Source organism: Fukomys damarensis, unplaced genomic scaffold (assembly GCF_012274545.1).
Source record: "Fukomys damarensis isolate Sample0158 unplaced genomic scaffold, DMR_v1.0_HiC HiC_scaffold_36, whole genome shotgun sequence".
Classification (NCBI taxonomy): Eukaryota; Metazoa; Chordata; class Mammalia; order Rodentia; family Bathyergidae; genus Fukomys; species Fukomys damarensis.
This window is the reverse complement of record NW_022900948.1, coordinates 40,599,791-40,617,880: the sequence shown is the minus strand read 5'-3', so window position 1 is coordinate 40,617,880 and position 18,090 is coordinate 40,599,791. Positions and strand designations below refer to the sequence as shown.

Here is an 18,090-nt window from a genome sequence, read left to right as displayed (position 1 = left end):
CCTGGCTTGATCCCAGTACCACCCCAAAACAAAACAAAACAGAATACAAAGTTACATACATCATCTAATTCAGTCATGAAAGCACAACCATGTAAAAATACAGAAAAAAAAAAAAGCTGGGCATGGTAGCATACGTCTATAATCCTAGCATTTGGGAGGCTGACGCAGGAGGATCACCTTGAGGTCAAGGCCAGCCTGGGCTACATAGTGAGCTCAAGGCAAGCCTGTACTATAAAGCGAGACTCTGTCTCAAAAAAAAAAGAAAGAAAAAGGGAGGGCCAAGGATTTAGCTTAGAGAACCACACCTGCCTCATAAGCACAAGGTCCTGATTTCGATCCCCAGAAACAAAAAAAAAAAAGGGAAAAACACTGAAAACATGAAAAAGGTAATAGTTGGGTAGGATTATAGCTAGACTGTTAGCATATGACCTTTCACAACATTTTAGAGTGACTCAGCGATAACTGGGTTAGTATTTAGGACTGAGTACATATTTCTGCACCAGTAGATAAGCTTAACTACTTGAACCATAACCAAAGAAAATGAATTACTTTATTAAAAAAATATCCAGTTTCTAGTTTCAGCTTCAAAAATCAAGAATATGCTGCCCAAAGACTTAATAATTTATAATTTCTCTCAAGCTGTTAATTTTAAGTACAAAAGTGATTTCACCCAGAGTAATTCTATTTTTATATGCTTGTGTTCTTCTAACAGTAGGAACGACAAACATGGAAAGGATACATAAATACCTTGTCAAAGACATAATATCTTTCCCACTCTTCCCCAACCTGACGGTAAAGTCCTGACAAATGGAGGTCATGTGTGGTCTGAATTAGTACCAACAACACTTAGCACAGTGCCTGGAATGAGTCAGATGGTCAGCAAGTATTTGCTGAGTAACAGGGAAGACTGGGCTGCTCTTAGCAGAAGTGTGGCCTTATACACATCTCTGCTGTTTAAAACCCTTTATTCCAGGGATGTCACCATATCAGACAGAGCAGGGATGTATGTGCTGGAACATGGAGATACACCTAAATATGAACGGCTAGACGGGACATGGAGACACCTAAATATATGCAGCTGGACGTTAGAACAATATGCATTAAAATAGGATGCTACCTACACCATGCTGAACTCTGAGAAGGATGTTCATTTGAAATCTATCCTATTTTTTAATTAAAAATATTTATTTTAACCCAGCAGTATAGTACGATAACATACTTTAAAATCAAAATACGAAAAAAGGAGGTGAGAAGTGAACTTCCCTCTAGTTGCTCTACAGCACCTAGGCAACAATATCCAGCTATCAAACTCAGGGTTGGGTTGTTAACACCACCTCTCAAATTCTTTCCTTGTTTATAATGTGGCAAGGGAAGACCTAAAAGAACCTAATCCCTGGTTGTATTTTCCTTGGGTCAGCCAGCAATGTTACAATGGTTCAAGTTGTAAGAAATTAGTAAAGTTTATAAAACTTTTATTATAATGATTGACATTTATGACATTGTTTGAACACTTTATCATGAAAAAAAAGAAAATGATCAGATAAAATGATTTCATATGTGATCCTGAATAAACAAAAACTATAGAGAAAATAAATTTAGAATTCTATGGTCAGTGTTAGAGAAAACTGTTCAACCAATGATCCAAAAATATGGCATGCACAGCCCTAAAACCATCACCATACTCTCCCACAAGCACTGTGTCATCCCACTAGACGGCGAGTTGGAGGATCAGGATCAGGGCTTCATCATAAACCGAAGTTATGATAATGAGGATGATGATGGCGGTGGCAGTCAGCAGGAAGAGCATACTGAGAGTCACTGTGGCCACCAACCAGAAGCCACAGAGCTATGAAGAACATACTCCCCACTGTACACACACAGACAAACTCTTCTAAAAAGGCAACGCTTATGGTACCCAAGAAAAAGTGTTATGAAATATGTGCTCTGGGAATGAAGGAGCCAGGAAGTCCATGGTCTACAAACCTGTGAGTGTTGAGAATCTGTCAGGCCCCAGATCATCTTTGTCTTTTTCTTGTTTTTCTTTCTTTCTAAATGGTATAGGAGCTGGAAATTAAATAAAGTCAGTAGTGTGATATATAACATACTGCACTACTCGGAAGTTAATTGGTGTGCCAACATTTCTAAGTGAAAGGAGGCTGAAAATTTTAAAAGCTAAGAAATCCCAAGTGTCGACTGATAATTGTTCTAAAAATATCACTGAAAGGTTCTGAAAGAAACTTTCACAATCTGCTCTACAGTTGTCTGTTGTAGGAAGAATGATTTAATAGAGATTCATTGGGACCAAATCAGAACCACTGCCTCTTCTGAAAAACAGCACATTCAAACCTCCTGCCTCAAGGATCACGAATTAGAGGCCAGTCTGGTTTACATAGCAAGACCCTATTTCAAAACAAAACAAAACAACAAAAAAGTCCTGTCTTGTTCTCATCTCCCTATCAAGTGGGCTTGAGTATGGCAGGAAGACAGCTCTCCTTGGTACCTGAATGCCACAGCACTGTGGGAGGCCCATGGAAGAGGTTCTTAGCTTTTGGATGATCTCTCCTCTCAGAAAGAGAGGCTCTCACCAACTCAAATGATACCAGGCTATTCACCAAAAGAGCAAGCTATTTTATACAACTACCTCCCAATATAAACACTCACTAATACTTAGGGTATAAACATATACAATGAACATAAACATAAAAAGCTTAAATTTATTCCAGAAATGACGAATTTTCAATGTTAAATTACCAAGAGCACCCCATTTTCCTACAATAATTAATAGCAATACATGTGTCAAAAGTACTGTATGTTTAACTTGAATGGTGTATGATATTTAAAAGTGACTAGCATGACGACTTCCATTTCTGAAATGCTACTACTTCCTGCAAAGAACAAGAACATTTCTAAAGCTCTGCCTTAGCATTCTTCTGAGTGAAACCATTTTCTACACTCTCAAAACAGTAAAAACTGAAGCCAGAAGCCTCACGAAGGAATTGAGATATTGGCTCTTGTAAGAGATTGCAGAACTTTGCTGCTTCTTGCTAAGATGGCATTCCAAAATTATATAAAAATTACCTTTAGGCATGGCTGAAACAAAACGTTTTCTCCACCAAGGTCTGTTTCTGTCTGATTTCTCATCATCACTATCTTTGCGATCTTCAGTCTGTAGAAAAAGTTTGATGCTTTATTTGGAGTTAAGAACCAAGATAAATTATATGATAAGGATTTCAGTAAGTCTGTGAAATACAAACACCAGTCCTATCTGCCTTCAAGTAAAACTGCTCTGATCACCATGCAAGCAACTTCTAGAACAGGGGAGTATACCTTTCCAGCATCAGAGTGTATCCCATTACTGTTTATAAACTGAATGCTTAACACAAATCTGGTGTAGAGCAAGTACTCAAAAATAATTATGGAGGGGATGAGGATGTAACTCACTGGTAAAGTATGTGCTTAGCATGCGCAAAGCTTTGGGTTCTATCTCTAGCACAAACAAAACAGAACACACATAGGGCTGAGGATTTAGCTCAGGATTTCTGCCACCTACCACCTGCCTCACAAGCGCAAGGTCCCGAGTTCAATCCCCGGTACCAAGAAACAAAAACAACAACAAAATATGGGATGAGTACAGCACAAATCAACTCTAAAGTAGTAGAGATAGTAGCAGTGGTATTCAAAATAAAACAATGTGTGTACTGCGTGCCAAGTGCTGAGCATAAAGATACACATACACACATACATACATATATGTATGTGTAATCCTCACAGTAGCCTTAGCAGGTAGGTCTTATTATTAAGTTCTTTTTACAGATAAGAAATACTGAGTTAATCGAGGTTATCTCCCTATCTTCTCCAAACTATACAACCTAGCACAGCTGAGATTCAAACCCAGACCAAACCAACAGCAAAGGTTCTGAACATGATTATAGTATACAGTTATTATCAACTCCATCAGGCTACAAAGAAAAGACTAACTCCTTTTTCAACCTATCAAGTTAGACAAATCTCTTAAATTTAATTTTTTCATCTACAAAACTGGGATTAAAAATATCTTCTCTAGGAATACGCATATGGAAAGACAATAAGACCTCGAGCAGAGGCCTCTGTGCCAGTGAGAGTCAGCAGCAGGGCAGGGAAACAGATCATACACAGGCCAACTAATTGGACACATGGGTAACAATTGAAGCAAGGTTCTCAACGTTAGAGGAGGAAATTACAAATATGGAAAGAAAGACAGAGACACGCTTGTTTCTAGACTGAACACGTCAGTGTGAGTTTGTGGTTCTCTATATTTAAAGAGAAAGAAAGATATGGAAATGAACACAGATAAATGTGTACACATCCACACATGCACACACTCCCCAGCTCTGTCCACTGAGAGGTTCCAGAAACAGCAACATGCCTACAGTGATGAGCACTGATTCATTTTAATTTCTAAAAGCTATTGTTCGCTAAAATGAACCAGAGCTCCTTGGAGAAAGGTCTGATTCTAGGATTAGAGCAGACCAAGTACGATATAAGCTTGTAATATCTTGTGCCTAGAAGCAGAGAAATGTTCAAAGAAGGGGAGAGGTTGTCTAAAGAACCCAGAAACAAGCCTGACAGGGCTCCCACTAGCCAGATCACATATAACTGAGCTTGAAATCAAACAGAGTAATAAACCCACTGACTAAGAGAAAACCAGGAGACCACAGATAGAATTAGTAACCAGGTAAAATTTTAAATTTAAAGAACAGGATAGTTATATATTTTCTTTCTTTCTTTTTTTTTTTGAGACAGGGTCTCACTATGTAGTCAAGAATGACCTGGAACTCACTATGTAGCCCAGGCTGGTCTCAAACTCACAGTGATCCTCCTGCCTCAGCCTTCCGAGTGCTGGGATTACAGACATGCACCACCATGCCCGGCAAGAGAGTTATATATTTTCAAAGTATCTCCCTACATTAATGAATGTTAATAAAAATATTTGTTAACAAAGGGAAAAACAGTAATTTTTCAGTGGTGGAGCCTAGCAGACATCACGTTCAAGTGAATATTACAGTAATGAGAAAAATTAAAGCTCTGTGGTACCTGGTAGGATTCAGTGAAAAGAATATAGTATTAATGAAAGTCCCACCAAAGATGAATAACCTAAATCTAATTACAGGAAAATAATAATCCCAAACTGAGGAACACTACAGAACATACTCTAGTGTCAGGGTCAGAAAAGTCAAGGGAAAACTGAAGAATGGTTCTGGACTGAAAGAGACTGAAAAAAACATGACAACTGAAAACAACATGCAATTCTTTGTGGGGTCCTTTGACCAGGAACTAAACTGCTATAGACAACTGTGCACACACGAACAGGATGAGAATCAGAAGGTATGACTCATCACGTTCCTTTCCTGATGCTGAAGTCTGGGTGAATGTACTGGCTTGTAGAAAACTCACACTAAAGGTTTCAGAGGCAAGAGAGACAGCAGCAGGTTGGCAACTCATTCTCAAATCAGGAAGAAGTGTGTTTCTATTGTACTTCCAACTTTTTGGGTAACTCTGTGACTATTTAAAAATAAAACAATAATACTTCCTCTAACCATCTCAGAGGGATAGTTAAATGTGAGTTTTAAATGCAAATAAAGTTGGATGTACTGGCCCACACCAACAGTACAGAGGCAGTAGGATTTCAAGTCCGAGCCCAGCCTGGGCAACTTAGTGACCTGCCAATACCCTATCTCAAAATATGAAAAAAAAAATTTACAGGGCTGAGGATACAGCTCAAAATGCAAAGGCATTAACTTCAATCTCCACTGCTGGGGGAAGTGGGGTATGTTCAGTTAAATACAAAATTGTTTGCAGGTAAGTTTTTAAAAAGTGTCATATGTATATAAGATAGAATTATTACAAAACAAAAGGTTTCCTAATGGTTATAGTGGTAGACATACTAGACTGACAGATCATCTTCAATCAAGATATAGCCCATCATTAATTCTGGATTTACAGAGTGCATGTTCATTTCCAACATCCAGCGAACCCAGCAGATGGAACACTCAGTGAGCAAATTCTACATGGCCTGGATTCCATACCTCTCCTCTCGAGGAGTCCTTGCTAGGGGATGAGGACGATGAGTGAGGCGCAGCCACCAAAGGAGTAGCACCAACGGCTGCAGCTGGAGGGAGTTCTCGCTCTTCAGTCCCTGGACGTCGGTTCCAGCTGGGGTCACTCATAGGTCGCCGGACAGAAGATACTATATCAGAGCTCCTGCTGCGAACCAGTCTCTCAGGGTAAGAATGCCTTTGCTTGAATGCTTCCATTTCAGCTGGAGTTAAAACGTGTGAACCAAAGTTGGGCAACCTGGCCTCGTTTCCTCCCACTGCTCCTTCCAAGATTGGAGGGTCTGGAGGTGGATGTGATGGCCTGGCATAGTGAACCTTTGGCCTTACCACTGCAGAAGCCCCTGCAACACATAAAACTTTGTAGCTAACATCCACTTAAGGCGTTCACAAAGGATCTGGTTTCCCTCTTCTATTTCACCAGTTTACCTTCATGTGAAGACAGTGGATCAAACATGGCAAGCAGAGACTCTGACTGTGAAGGAGGGGAGGTCAGCTGATGGGCACCTAGAACAGGAGGACAAGCTGTGAGACTAAGCCAGAACTCAGCCAGAGTGAAGCGTGAAGAGTCTAATGTTGTCAACAGTTCTCTTTCGATCAACCAGGACTTGAAGGCAAACCAGGAGAAAATGAAACTAATAAATATCAAATTCTGATTATTTCAAATTTATTTCACATTTTTATCTATGGATTTTCATATTTATGGGGTCTATCACCCATGTTCCTATTACTTTTTCTTCATGTTTGGTGCTGAGGATCAAATTCAAGGCCTCACACACGCGAGGCAAGCACGCACCACTGAGCTACAAACCAGCCCACAAACAAACGAACAAAGCAATTTGCCCTTGCATTTTCCCTACCCTCAAAAGCATCCTGAGGATGCTCAGTGGTCCATGGAAACCACACTGTGGGATTCCTGCTTCACAACAGTGGTTCTCAACTGAAGGCTATTTACCCCCAAAGATCACTTGGAAATGTCTGGGGACATTTTTGGTTGGCAAGGGTGGCTGGTTGGTTGGTTTGGTTGGTTGGGGTGGCAGGTACACACTACTGGTAGAAGCTTGTAATGTTGCTTTACTGCTACTTATATCATCCTATAATGTATAGGACAGGCTGCCACAACAAACAATTACCTGGCTTAAAACATCAATAGCACTGAGTTTTAAAATCCTAGCATAGAACAAAAAGAAGTGCAAAAAAGAAAAGATATGTCAATACCCACTATGCAATGTATGTTTATTATCTTGTATATAAAAGTCTGTCAAATTTTTCATGTAATATTATATTTTGGGTATTTCTCCAAGTTATTCCATCTAAATAATATGTGCATAAATTCTAAAAGGTGGTTACATCAAAATTTACTTAGCTATTCTATCTTTTCCATTAAGTTGTTTCCCAATTTTCTGCCAATATAAATGTTACAAAGAACATGTTGGTGCATAAGATTTTGTCCATACATGAAATTATTTCCTTATGACAGATTTCTAAAAGTGAAGCTTGGCCAAATTTGGAATGTGAACATTTAAGATCTTAAATATGCCTTGACAAATTATGCCTCCAAGTGCTAAACTAATTGATTTTTTTTTTTTTTTTTTTTTTTTTTGTACCAGGGATCGAACTCAGGTCCTTGCACTTACGAGGCAGGCAGTAGAACCACTAAGCTAAATCCCCGGTCCTAATTGATATTATTAACACCAATGTTTAAGAGTGCTAGTTTCACAGGGTGTGGTGGTGCACATCTGTAATCCCAGCACTTAGGAGGCTGAGGAAGGAAGATCACTCTGAGTTTGAGGCCATCCTGGGCTACCAAGTGAGTTCAAGAATAGCCTGAGACTCTGTCTCAATAAAAATAAATTTTTTTAAAAAAAGAGTACCAGTTTCAACCACGGATGTGAACATATTTAAAAGTGAGTCTTATTTCTTCTTCTTACCATGAGTTATTTCATCCATATCTGGACTAGTGACTGAATCTTTACCCCCAAAATCAGAGCTGCACTCAGATCTCAAGTCTTCAATCTTATTGGGAATATCCTCGGAGGTCGCACTTATGCCTTTAAAAAATAAACAGCAAGAAAAACAAAATAATTACACAAAAAGTGTATTAATTTTAGAAAAATTTAAACATTTCCAAATTGTATATATCCTACATGTGCCTATATATGTAAACTGTTTAGTATTATATCCTTTATCATACTACTGCCCAAATACATAAGGGGTGATCAAAATATATGACAAATGCTTAAATTTTTAAAAATTTATTTCAGTAAAAGATATACTGCCATTTATCTCCTCAAAAGTACTCCCTCTTGCTTCAAATACACCTTATCATCATTCTTGCCACTTTGTAAAGCAATTTCCAAGTCCTCTTTCCTCATTGTCATTACAAAAAGGGATAAAAAATGCAGTGACTGCTGCTGCCAAATGCCGTCCAATGTCAAGGTAGGTTCATAAAAACACGATGGATCCTCGTCCACCTTCTTCACTGTATCTGGCACTGTGCAAGTCTGGCTCTTTCCCAAAGTCCAAATGACCAAGTCACCCCTGCTGCCACCAAACTGATCCCCCATCTGTCAGACAAAACAAGACTGGAGGCAGGAGAACCACTGTGAGTTTGAAGCCAGCCTGGGCTACATAGTGAGTTCAAGGCTGGCCTGAACTACATAGCAGCAACACCCTGCCTCACAAAAAACTAAAACCAAAGACAAAACAAAAACGGGGCTGGGCCAGCAGAGAAGTGAGCACAGCCTGGGACAAACACAGTGGCACTCTACACCCGCACCAAGTACCACCAGTACTTACCTTTAAGGTGCTGTCTCAAGAATGTTGGATTGCACACTCTACTATGAAGACCTAACTGCAAGACTGAGCGCCAGCAGGAGTAAAACCAATTATGCAGGAAATGTGCTTGGAATGTACAGCTATACACAAAGTCCTAACTTTGTCAGTACTGCCATGTAACTGTTGTGCCAATTAGTGCCAACAATGAACAAATTCAGAGAAATATGGACCACCATGTTCTTAGGAACGTGCACAAAGAGCAGTGCGCATTTGTCAGGAAAGGTGACAGAAAAAAGGTAGATGGGAAACACCTGTGTTGGCTGTGCTGACTTTCACACCAACGTGTCCTTCAGAAGACCACAGAGCAGAAGAAGCACCTGAGCAGCTCTTCTTGTGCCAACCTCCAGGAGGAGGAGTATAGACACCTCAGTGGAGGCAACCATTTTTTTTTTTAAGAGTAGGAAAAAATGATTGAGGAAAAGAAACCTTCTGTCTAAAAGGGGGGAGGAGTGGAAAGTGGGCTGCCACCCCTCCCTTTCTAAGAGGTAGCAACCATTTTAATAGTCAGAAAACATTTTCTACATCGTCAATTTAAAATGAAATTCCAAAGAAAGAAATCCAAGTGCAAGTGAATCACAACTAGTTGAGACAGCTTTTCCCCAGATCTGGCTCTGGACTCTCCAGGCACTGACCACCTTATCATCACTGCCTAGTGGAAGGCAGCAGTGGCTACTCAGAAGATGGTGCAAAGAATCAATCATGTCAGAGAAAGAGAAGATGATTAAAGAGTTGAAGACTGATTTTCAGTGCCAGGAATCTCAAGTGAGGGCTGAAAGGAACCAAATGGAGAAAACCCATGAAGAAGTCACAGAACAAATGCATTTTATTTTTTAAAAGTAATGACACTGCTTTACCATGAAATTAAATAGCTAACTTTTGGTAACACTTTTTGGGTTTTTTTGCATGTTTATAATAATGGACATTTCAAAACTCAGGATGGTTTTGGTTTGTAGAGACTTTGACAAATGTGTATTAATAAAAATTCGTATTACAGGGCTGGGGGTTCAGTGGTTCTGCCACCTGCATCACAAGCACAAGGTCCTGATTCTCAAACATTTAAGAGGCCATAGAAATAATTTTGTTTCCTGAAAACTATTAAGCTCTGAAATAAAACATGTCACTTTAGCACCTTCCTACTTTATAAAGGGAGAGAAGGAGAACAGCTTCAAATTCCTATTTCTTGAAACAAAACAGACATACCGGACACAACACTGAGGCCTGGTGTGCTCGGGCGGGAACTGACCTCCCTGACATCCGTATCATCAGACGTGCTGCCCAGTCCAGAACAACTCTCCAGCTCTTGCAGGCGCTCCTCCTGCTTTAGGTCTGGGGCCTCTACACAGAAAACAGGAGTCATATTAGTGACTCTGCTAACATGCTACAATTCAGATTTTATGGCCCAGATAAACAAATGTATCAAGATATGATAAAATCAGTGTAAATAGAATTCTAAGTCTAGGCCAGTTAGCACAGTGAGTTAGATCAAGTGTTACAGAAATCAAGGCTGTGATTTCACTGTATATAAGCTTGTTCACGGTGAGAAATTTTTCTAAATCACTAATCATACAGTACGCTTTGGTTGATATGTAAATTGGACAAGAGCAAGAAGATACAGAAGAGTTTAACATTAATTCAACTATTTTCTAAAAAACAACTCCCATGGATATTCAAAAGATCATAAACTAATCCTATGGTCTCCACTTGTCTCCAGGCAAATAACGTTAGCATGTGTGAATGCTTTAGTACAGCACCATTAAATACAAATCAGGATAACTTAATTATTATTAAGCCAAGTAAGTCAGATAAAATATAATGCAGTTATACAGTTACTTATATTTACATTCTGGAAGCTGACATTTAGTTGAAGACAAAGATGTCATCATAATTTAAAAAAGTAGAAAAACAATATTTTGTTTTGTTCTATTTTTTGGTACTGGGGATTGAACTCAGGTCCTTGTGCTTGTGAGGCAGGTGGTGGAACCACTGAGCTAAATCCCCAGCCCATAGAAATACAATATTTAAGAAATAAGAGCACAAAAGACTTCAGATATTTTTTATAACAAACTTACACATAAGAATTCTCAAGGCTATAATCTCTAGTTCAAATTTTTTCAAAAATACATTAAATATCTTTAAAGAGCCAAGTTGTTCCCTGAGATAAATCTAGTAAGCACGCTCACCAGGAGGTCAACCACTCAGGGTCTGAGCTGTGTAGCTACTCCTATCTTGGGACAAGTTGGCACCAGATACTGAACTCAAAGATCCACAAAGAACCCTGATGAGTTACAAACCATTGCTTCCAAAATAATTAACAGAGTCAGAAGGCAGCAGTCATCTTAGTCCAATGTTGCATTATTTTGAAATGGATAGAAAAATGCCCTAATTTTTAATTTGAAATTCTTAGAAATATGAATATGCCTAATACAGAAATTAGGGTACCTTACGTATAAAATTTTTGTGTAAATGAAAAGCAAAAATTGACAGGATACTAACCTGAGTCACTTGGCAATACCTCTACACTCCAAGCTTCACTTGTTGTCTCTGATATGGTAGAACCAGTGCAGGGGTCAAGGAGAACTGACCCTGAACCCGGAAGGCACAGCAAACTGCCTAACATGTTCTCTGCTGCTGCACCTGTATACCAGCAGGTAGAAAAACATTAACAAAACCTGAGGGAAAGAATTGTGGAAGTAGGGGACAGGGGATTTAGCTCAGTGGTTCCGGTACCTGTTTCGCAAGTGGCAAGGACCTGAGTTCAATCCCCAGTACCAAAAAAAAAAAGTGAAGAATTGTGGAAGTGAAGAAAGGTTACACTAAACTAACAAAACCTTTCCTCTAGAGATGTGGTGGTGCACACCTGTGATCCCAGCACTCAGGAGGCTGAGGCAGGAGGATTACTGCGAGTTCGAGACCAGCCTGGGCTACACAATGAATTTAAGTCCAGCCTGAACTACACAGCAAGACCCCATCTCATAAACCAAAAACCAAATATATAATCTTTCTTCTATCCACAAGAAAAAAGCCATGTAAGAATTCTACAAAGCGCATTACTAAAAACACCAAGTCTCTACCTTAGCACAATGGCACAACTTTCTTTTTACCAGTTGCTCACCTTTGATTCTCCACAGAGAAAACACTTCTTAAGATGGTTATTTTACCTGCATTCACTTGGGTTTCTCAGCAAATGCTCTTAGTATCTTTCTAAAATGTACAGTCCTACAGGGATTACAAACACTCTAACAGAAAGATTAACCACAGAAAGTTATGCTGGCCAAATATGTTTACTTCTGGCACATTAGCCACATATTTAGAGCAACAGAATACGCCTGCAGGAAAATACATATCTCCTCACAGCATGCACTGAACTACAAATATAGTCACTGCTCAAATCCAGCTTACTGCCAAGAACAATACTGTTTTGGCATCTGGGACAAAGTAATGCAAAACCAATTAAGAAATGTATTTACACTACTTAAGAATACAAACAGAGAGAACCAAACATCATTGTGTGCCTGTACTCAAGATGAACCCAGGCATACTAGCACACACTCATAATCCCAGAACTCTGGTAGGCTGAAGCAAGAGGATCACAAATTTGAGCCAGGCCTGGGCAACTTAGTGATTTAGTAAAACCCTGTCTGAAAAATAAAGAAAAATTTTAAAGGGCTGGAGATACAGGTTAGTGTGAAGGTCTTGGGTTTAATCTCCAGGACAAAACAAAAGAGTGAGAGAATCTCCCACTACTTTCAATTAAACCTAATAAAAGAATAATTCTATAGGACACAGAGGCATATGCCTATAATCCTCTTTACTTAGGATGCTGAAACAGTACAATAGCAAGTTTGAGACCAGCTTAGGCAATTTACTGAGTCTCTCTCAAAATAAAAAATCAAAAGGGGCTGTGAGCCAGGTGTGGCAGAGAACATCTATAATCCCAACACTCAGGAGGCTGAGGCAGGAGGATTGCAGCAAGTTCAAGGCCAGCCTGGGTTAATAGTAAGCTGAAGGCCAGCCACTACATATATAGACTTTGTCTCAAAAACAAACAAAAGCAAGGGCTGAGGATTTAGCTCAGTGGCACTGTCCCTGCCTCGCAAGCACAAGATCCTAAGTTCGATCCCTGGTACAAAAAAAAAGATGTATCATAAAACTGTAAATTAAAAAATGTATAAAACTAACCTAAACATACTGGGGAGAAGGAAGCAGGGGATAACGAGTGGGGAACAGAAAAAACAAAGCCGGCCATGCACGTCTACTACTAAAGCTCGGTGTAGGTATAGCATGCTCACTTCACCCTCTCTCGTACTTGTTTGACATGTAAATGAAGATGGTAATGACAAGATTGTATGAATCTTTTAGAAGTTATATAACAGTATTTGAAAGACGGCTAATCTGTAATGTATGTAAACTATAGTTAACAAATGACATTTTTAGAAAAAGAAAAAAACTGGATATCCTTTGGAACAGAATTAATCTTCCAGAAGTGGATTAATTTGTTTGCAGAGGATTTCAATATCATCTTATTTTGAGATTCTGTGGCTATCCTCTGTGAGAACTCTTAAGATAAACTGCTTAGTTTCAGAATATGTTAATCATAAACTAAGAACATATACTGTGCCCTACAAATAAGATTTAACCAGAAGCTAATTTGAAATATTGGTTTTTCTTTTTTAGGGAAAGGGAGGTGTTAAAAGGCAAAAGGGGAAAACACTGCCTATATTTTTTTTAAAAGTATGCAAGGAATGTCTTCTTCCACACAAGTACCTCTATTTCCAGTAACAGTTGACACACACCTCCTGTTGGTCAGAGCACTAACAACTCTCTCACATGATGTTGGGGGGATCGGGATCATTAAACAGTAATCTTACAGAGATGCTGAAAAGCAGTTACCTGCAATTTCCTGCAAGCGATCTTCATCGATGTTAGGATCAAAGTCACTCCCCAGGACATCTGTACTCCAGGTCTCACTCACTGTTTCTGATATGTCCCTGTCATCTGTTAGTCCCATCATGTCACGAATCTCAAATTTTCTTAGTTTATCATCAAGATTATCTTGTGTTGTAGCTATCAAAAACAAAACAAAGCATTTTAAAAATAGTAATACATGCCAGGCATGGTGGTGCATGCCTGTAATCCCAGCACTCAGGAGGCTGAGGCAAGAGGATCACTGTGAGTTCAAGACCAGCCTGGGCTACACAGTGAGTTCCAGGTCAGTCTCAACTACATAGTGAGACCCTGTCTCAAAAAACCAAATAAATAAATAAATAAATACTAAAAATGGTAGTACAGCCATGACTTCTAAACTGTCTTTGAACTTCGTTACATATTTTATTGCTTTATCACTACTAAGCATGTAGGACCATCTCAGATCTAGCTAGACCAGCCTGCTCCCCACTGACCACATCACCCCCAGTTAAGATCAGAAGGGCTCCCCAGCCAACCACTGTTGATTGTAGATGTATGAGAGCGCCCAGTCCAAACAAAAATCAACCAGCTGACCCATACTTGAGAGCAAACACAAATGTCTGGGGTGGTATATTTACTATATATTATTACTGTATTTTTTGCAAGGAATACTGGCACACCCCTGTCATTCTAACACTCAGAAGGCTAAAGCAGGAGAAGTGCCCTAAGTTCAAGGCCAGCCTAGGTTACATAGTGAGTTTAAGGCCAGCCTGAACTACATAGACAGACTCTGTCTCAAAATAAACAAACAAAGTGTTTTTTCACTTCATGTGGTTAACTCATCCACTGAGGAGTTCATAGCTGAATGGCCTGGTGGGAGGTGGGTGTGACTTGGAAGGGTATATTCTTATCCCTGGCTCTTCTCAACTCTCTCTGCATCCTGGCTCTCACTGGATGAACAGCATTCCTCAACCATGCTCTCTGCCCTGCCATTTCTACTGTCAAGGCAACCAACCATGGACAAATCCTCCGAAACCATGAGCCAAAATAAACCTTCTCCTCCTTTAAATGCAAATGTCAGATATTTTGTCCCAGTGACAAAAAAAAAAAAAGGCTAAGCCAACTTACATGCAAACATATTGCTTATCTTGAAATCAGGTAATTTCTTTTCTAGTTGTATAACTGTGTTCAACTTTACCTTGCTCATGTTCTAAGAGCTGTAGTGCTTCAACTCCATTACTTCCAGAAGGTCCTGCTCCAAGTTCCGATACAGACTCTCCCTCCAAGTCTAGAGAAGACACTGAATTGGAGCGATTTGAAGGACCTAAAGAAATGTTTACCCTGTGAGCAACCTTTTTAAAACATTCATTAGCCACCATGCAATTTTTTATTGTCTCCATAAGAGAGTAAAGATTAAAGTTCTTTTAATATAACATTATGAAAAAAATACATGTTCCTTGAGCCAGGAATTCTGTTTCTAGGACTTTAAAAAAACTAATCCAAATCTAATCTAAATTTGCCTGTTGCAGAACCTCTAATAACAGTGGTGGCACAAGTGCCCCAATAGGTACACAGAACTCTCTCATGCTGACAAGAGAGCCAAGTTGCCTGGCCAAAGTTTGCCAAATTATCAGCATGCATACATCAACAAAGGTCACATTAACTGTGTAAAGCATGCCAAATGCAAACTTTTACCTTTCAATAAAAAGCTGCTTGTATCACTGAAAGCTTTGTTATTGTGTTTCTCGTTTAAGACAAAGGATCTTAACGTAAGAGTTGTTTTTTTCTAAACTAAAACCTCAGTATTCAGGTTTAATTGAAGTGTGGACACTGTGAGATAAATAAGTGGATCTTGGATTGCAATTTTGGCATTTGTTTTCTAAAATGTTTGCCATCATTGTCTTCTAATACATTAACATAGAAGCTTTCTTATTTTTTATAGAATGCTGACATAACTTTTACATTGTCCATTTGAAATTAAAGAAAAAAAGTTGTAAAATATCATAAACATAATTTTGGTATATGTAAGTCAACATGTAAATTGCTAGTAAAAATGCTAGTAACAGAATGGTAAGATTACAGATGCTTCTATTTCTATTCTACACTTTCTAGAATGAACATTACAGTAAGTCCTCAACTTACAAACATTCAAGTTGTGAACTTCCACAGACATGAGTGAACTTCACATTAGGAACTTTCACAGATGCATACAAATCACAGAAGTAACTCATGTACCTACTGGTAAAAGTTTATTTACAGTATTTGTGTGTGTGTGTGTGTGTGTGTGTGCTTTTTTTCTTATGCTCTACACTGTATATTTGTGTCAAAGGTGTAGTCCGACTAATGAACAAATCCAACCTATGAACATTCTCCCAGAAATGAACTCATTCTTAAGTCGGGGACTTACTGTAGTTTTTTTTTTTTTTGGAAAAGTTAGAGAGAAGAATTACATTTATCTTTACTTTTACACTTGATCTTAGCCAAAAGACTAAGAAGCGATATCTTTACTTTTAAATGTTAGTAAACTTTAATATTTTTATATTTTAAAAAATTGTCTGAGAGCCAGTGATTTAGCTTAGTGACACCTTGCCTGCCTTGCAAGCACAAGGTACTGAGTTCAATAAAAAATAAAAATAAAAAAATAAAAGTAACATTTAAAATTATCCAAATATGTGTAATGACACATTCACAAGCTACAATCTTGGCTTATGATTTTTCAAAGTTCCTATTTCCATTGTATCTTATTTCATAAAGCTGTTTTAAAAAAAGCATTTAAAAAAAAAAGAAACACAGATCATTAAAAGTACACAGAACCTCCTGAAATACTAGTAAGTTCAGTTTTTCCCCTTTATACATGCAATATATCCTTCTAAAGGAGCTCTATAAGCTTTTGTATATATTAATACTGAGAAAATGCTTGCTATTATTCTATTTGAGTTCTTCATTTATATAACCATATAGCCTCATAAACTTAAGGAAATAATCTTTAGAGAAAACTATTCAAGCTCATTAGAGGAAAATTTCATTACTCTCCTCCGTGAGAGGCGCAGATGGTTTAATTATAATTTATAAGGCTCCTTTAAAGAACACAAAACATTACTTGAATCACACAACTCCTGGAATGAAGTAACCCTTCACCTTCAGATATGCCTTCCAGATTATCACTGCAGAGGGAAAAGCGCAAGGTTTTATCAGGTTTACCGTGGAGTTTGTTTTCATCAACAGGGACATCTCCTTGTCCTCCATCCACAAGTTGCATGTTTAGGACCTGAAAAGGACAATGTCAATTTTGGTTTATCACAAATGAAAGAGGCTACTGATAAGAAAATTAATGACAGCAAATGCATATTTAAATTCTTCTTAGTATCAAACAATCATTTAAAGGTAAAAACACATTTACAAGGGCTAGCAAGCTTTTAAAATGAAGGAAACTAAAAAACATCAGTTAAATAGCAGAGGCTATGCCTTGCCATCAACCTACCAGTGTCAGAGATTAAACAATCAGACATAGAATGAATAGTGGTTGAGATTCTAGAATTAGAAGGCTTTGGTGTCTTTTCGCTGTCATATCATGTATGGCCACTGAAGTCTGTTGTTAGCTTAACAGTTAGCAAGTGATTTGACAGATTTAACACCTGGAATCCTACACAAAAACTATCCCACACCTTTCAAGTCTTGTACACTGGCAATGTTAGGACATTTCCTCAACATTTAGCTAGCTATTCTGCACCTGTGCCTTGGCCTTCACTTCTTATCTGTAGGCCTTCAAAGTTCTTTTCTGAGCATGTATATAGCCTCCCAAGTTCCTGGAATACGTGAAAGCCCTGTGCTCCTAGAATGTGCTTTCCCAGACTCTTCCTCCCCAGGATTTTCAGTCAGTCTGATGCTTTCCTCAATTGTTATCTCTTGCTCCAGGCAATAGCAACTAAAGTATTTGCCTTTCATCACTTTTTCTTTCTTTTGTTGTGGTACTGGGACTGAATCTAGGGCCTCATGCATGCTAAGCACACACTACTGAACTACATTCCCAGCCTCTCAATGCTTCTGACAAATGTCAACTAAGAAGCTGCTTCAGCCCTAGGAACAGGAAGAGGTGACTGAAATAAAGGCAAGCCTTTGAGCTGATTCTTCAGGGATCCACCAGACAGATCAAAATACACAGGTATCCAGGGATTTAGCTCAGCAGTATAGCACCTGCCTGGTAAGCACAAGGTCCTGAGTTCTATCCCCAGGACCCACCCCCCAAAAAAAACCA

The 18,090-nt window shown here is 38.8% G+C and overlaps 1 protein-coding gene and 1 pseudogene across 10 annotated transcripts in view; one reads left to right on the top strand and one right to left on the bottom strand.

The window, feature by feature from the left end:
- The window catches only part of Gapvd1 (GTPase activating protein and VPS9 domains 1), a 54,685-nt gene that overhangs the window by 22,063 nt on the left and 14,532 nt on the right, over window positions 1-18,090 (bottom strand). For 3 of the 10 annotated variants that reach the window (XM_033759041.1, XM_010613535.3, XM_033759046.1), the window contains 10 exons: window positions 16,974-17,103; window positions 15,034-15,159; window positions 13,821-13,994; window positions 11,424-11,564; window positions 10,131-10,265; window positions 8,024-8,143; window positions 6,522-6,599; window positions 6,066-6,436; window positions 3,079-3,166; window positions 1,984-2,064 (listed from right to left, as the gene is read on the bottom strand). In XM_033759041.1, the coding sequence (XP_033614932.1) occupies window positions 1,984-2,064; window positions 3,079-3,166; window positions 6,066-6,436; window positions 6,522-6,599; window positions 8,024-8,143; window positions 10,131-10,265; window positions 11,424-11,564; window positions 13,821-13,994; window positions 15,034-15,159; window positions 16,974-17,103 (1,444 nt within the window). The remainder of the gene's footprint in view (window positions 1-1,983; window positions 2,065-3,078; window positions 3,167-6,065; window positions 6,437-6,521; window positions 6,600-8,023; window positions 8,144-10,130; window positions 10,266-11,423; window positions 11,565-13,820; window positions 13,995-15,033; window positions 15,160-16,973; window positions 17,104-18,090) is intronic. The other 7 variants (XM_033759043.1, XM_010613537.3, XM_033759044.1 and 4 more) reach the window with 5 other exon arrangements.
- Window positions 8,514-9,850, top strand: LOC104854931 (annotated as a pseudogene).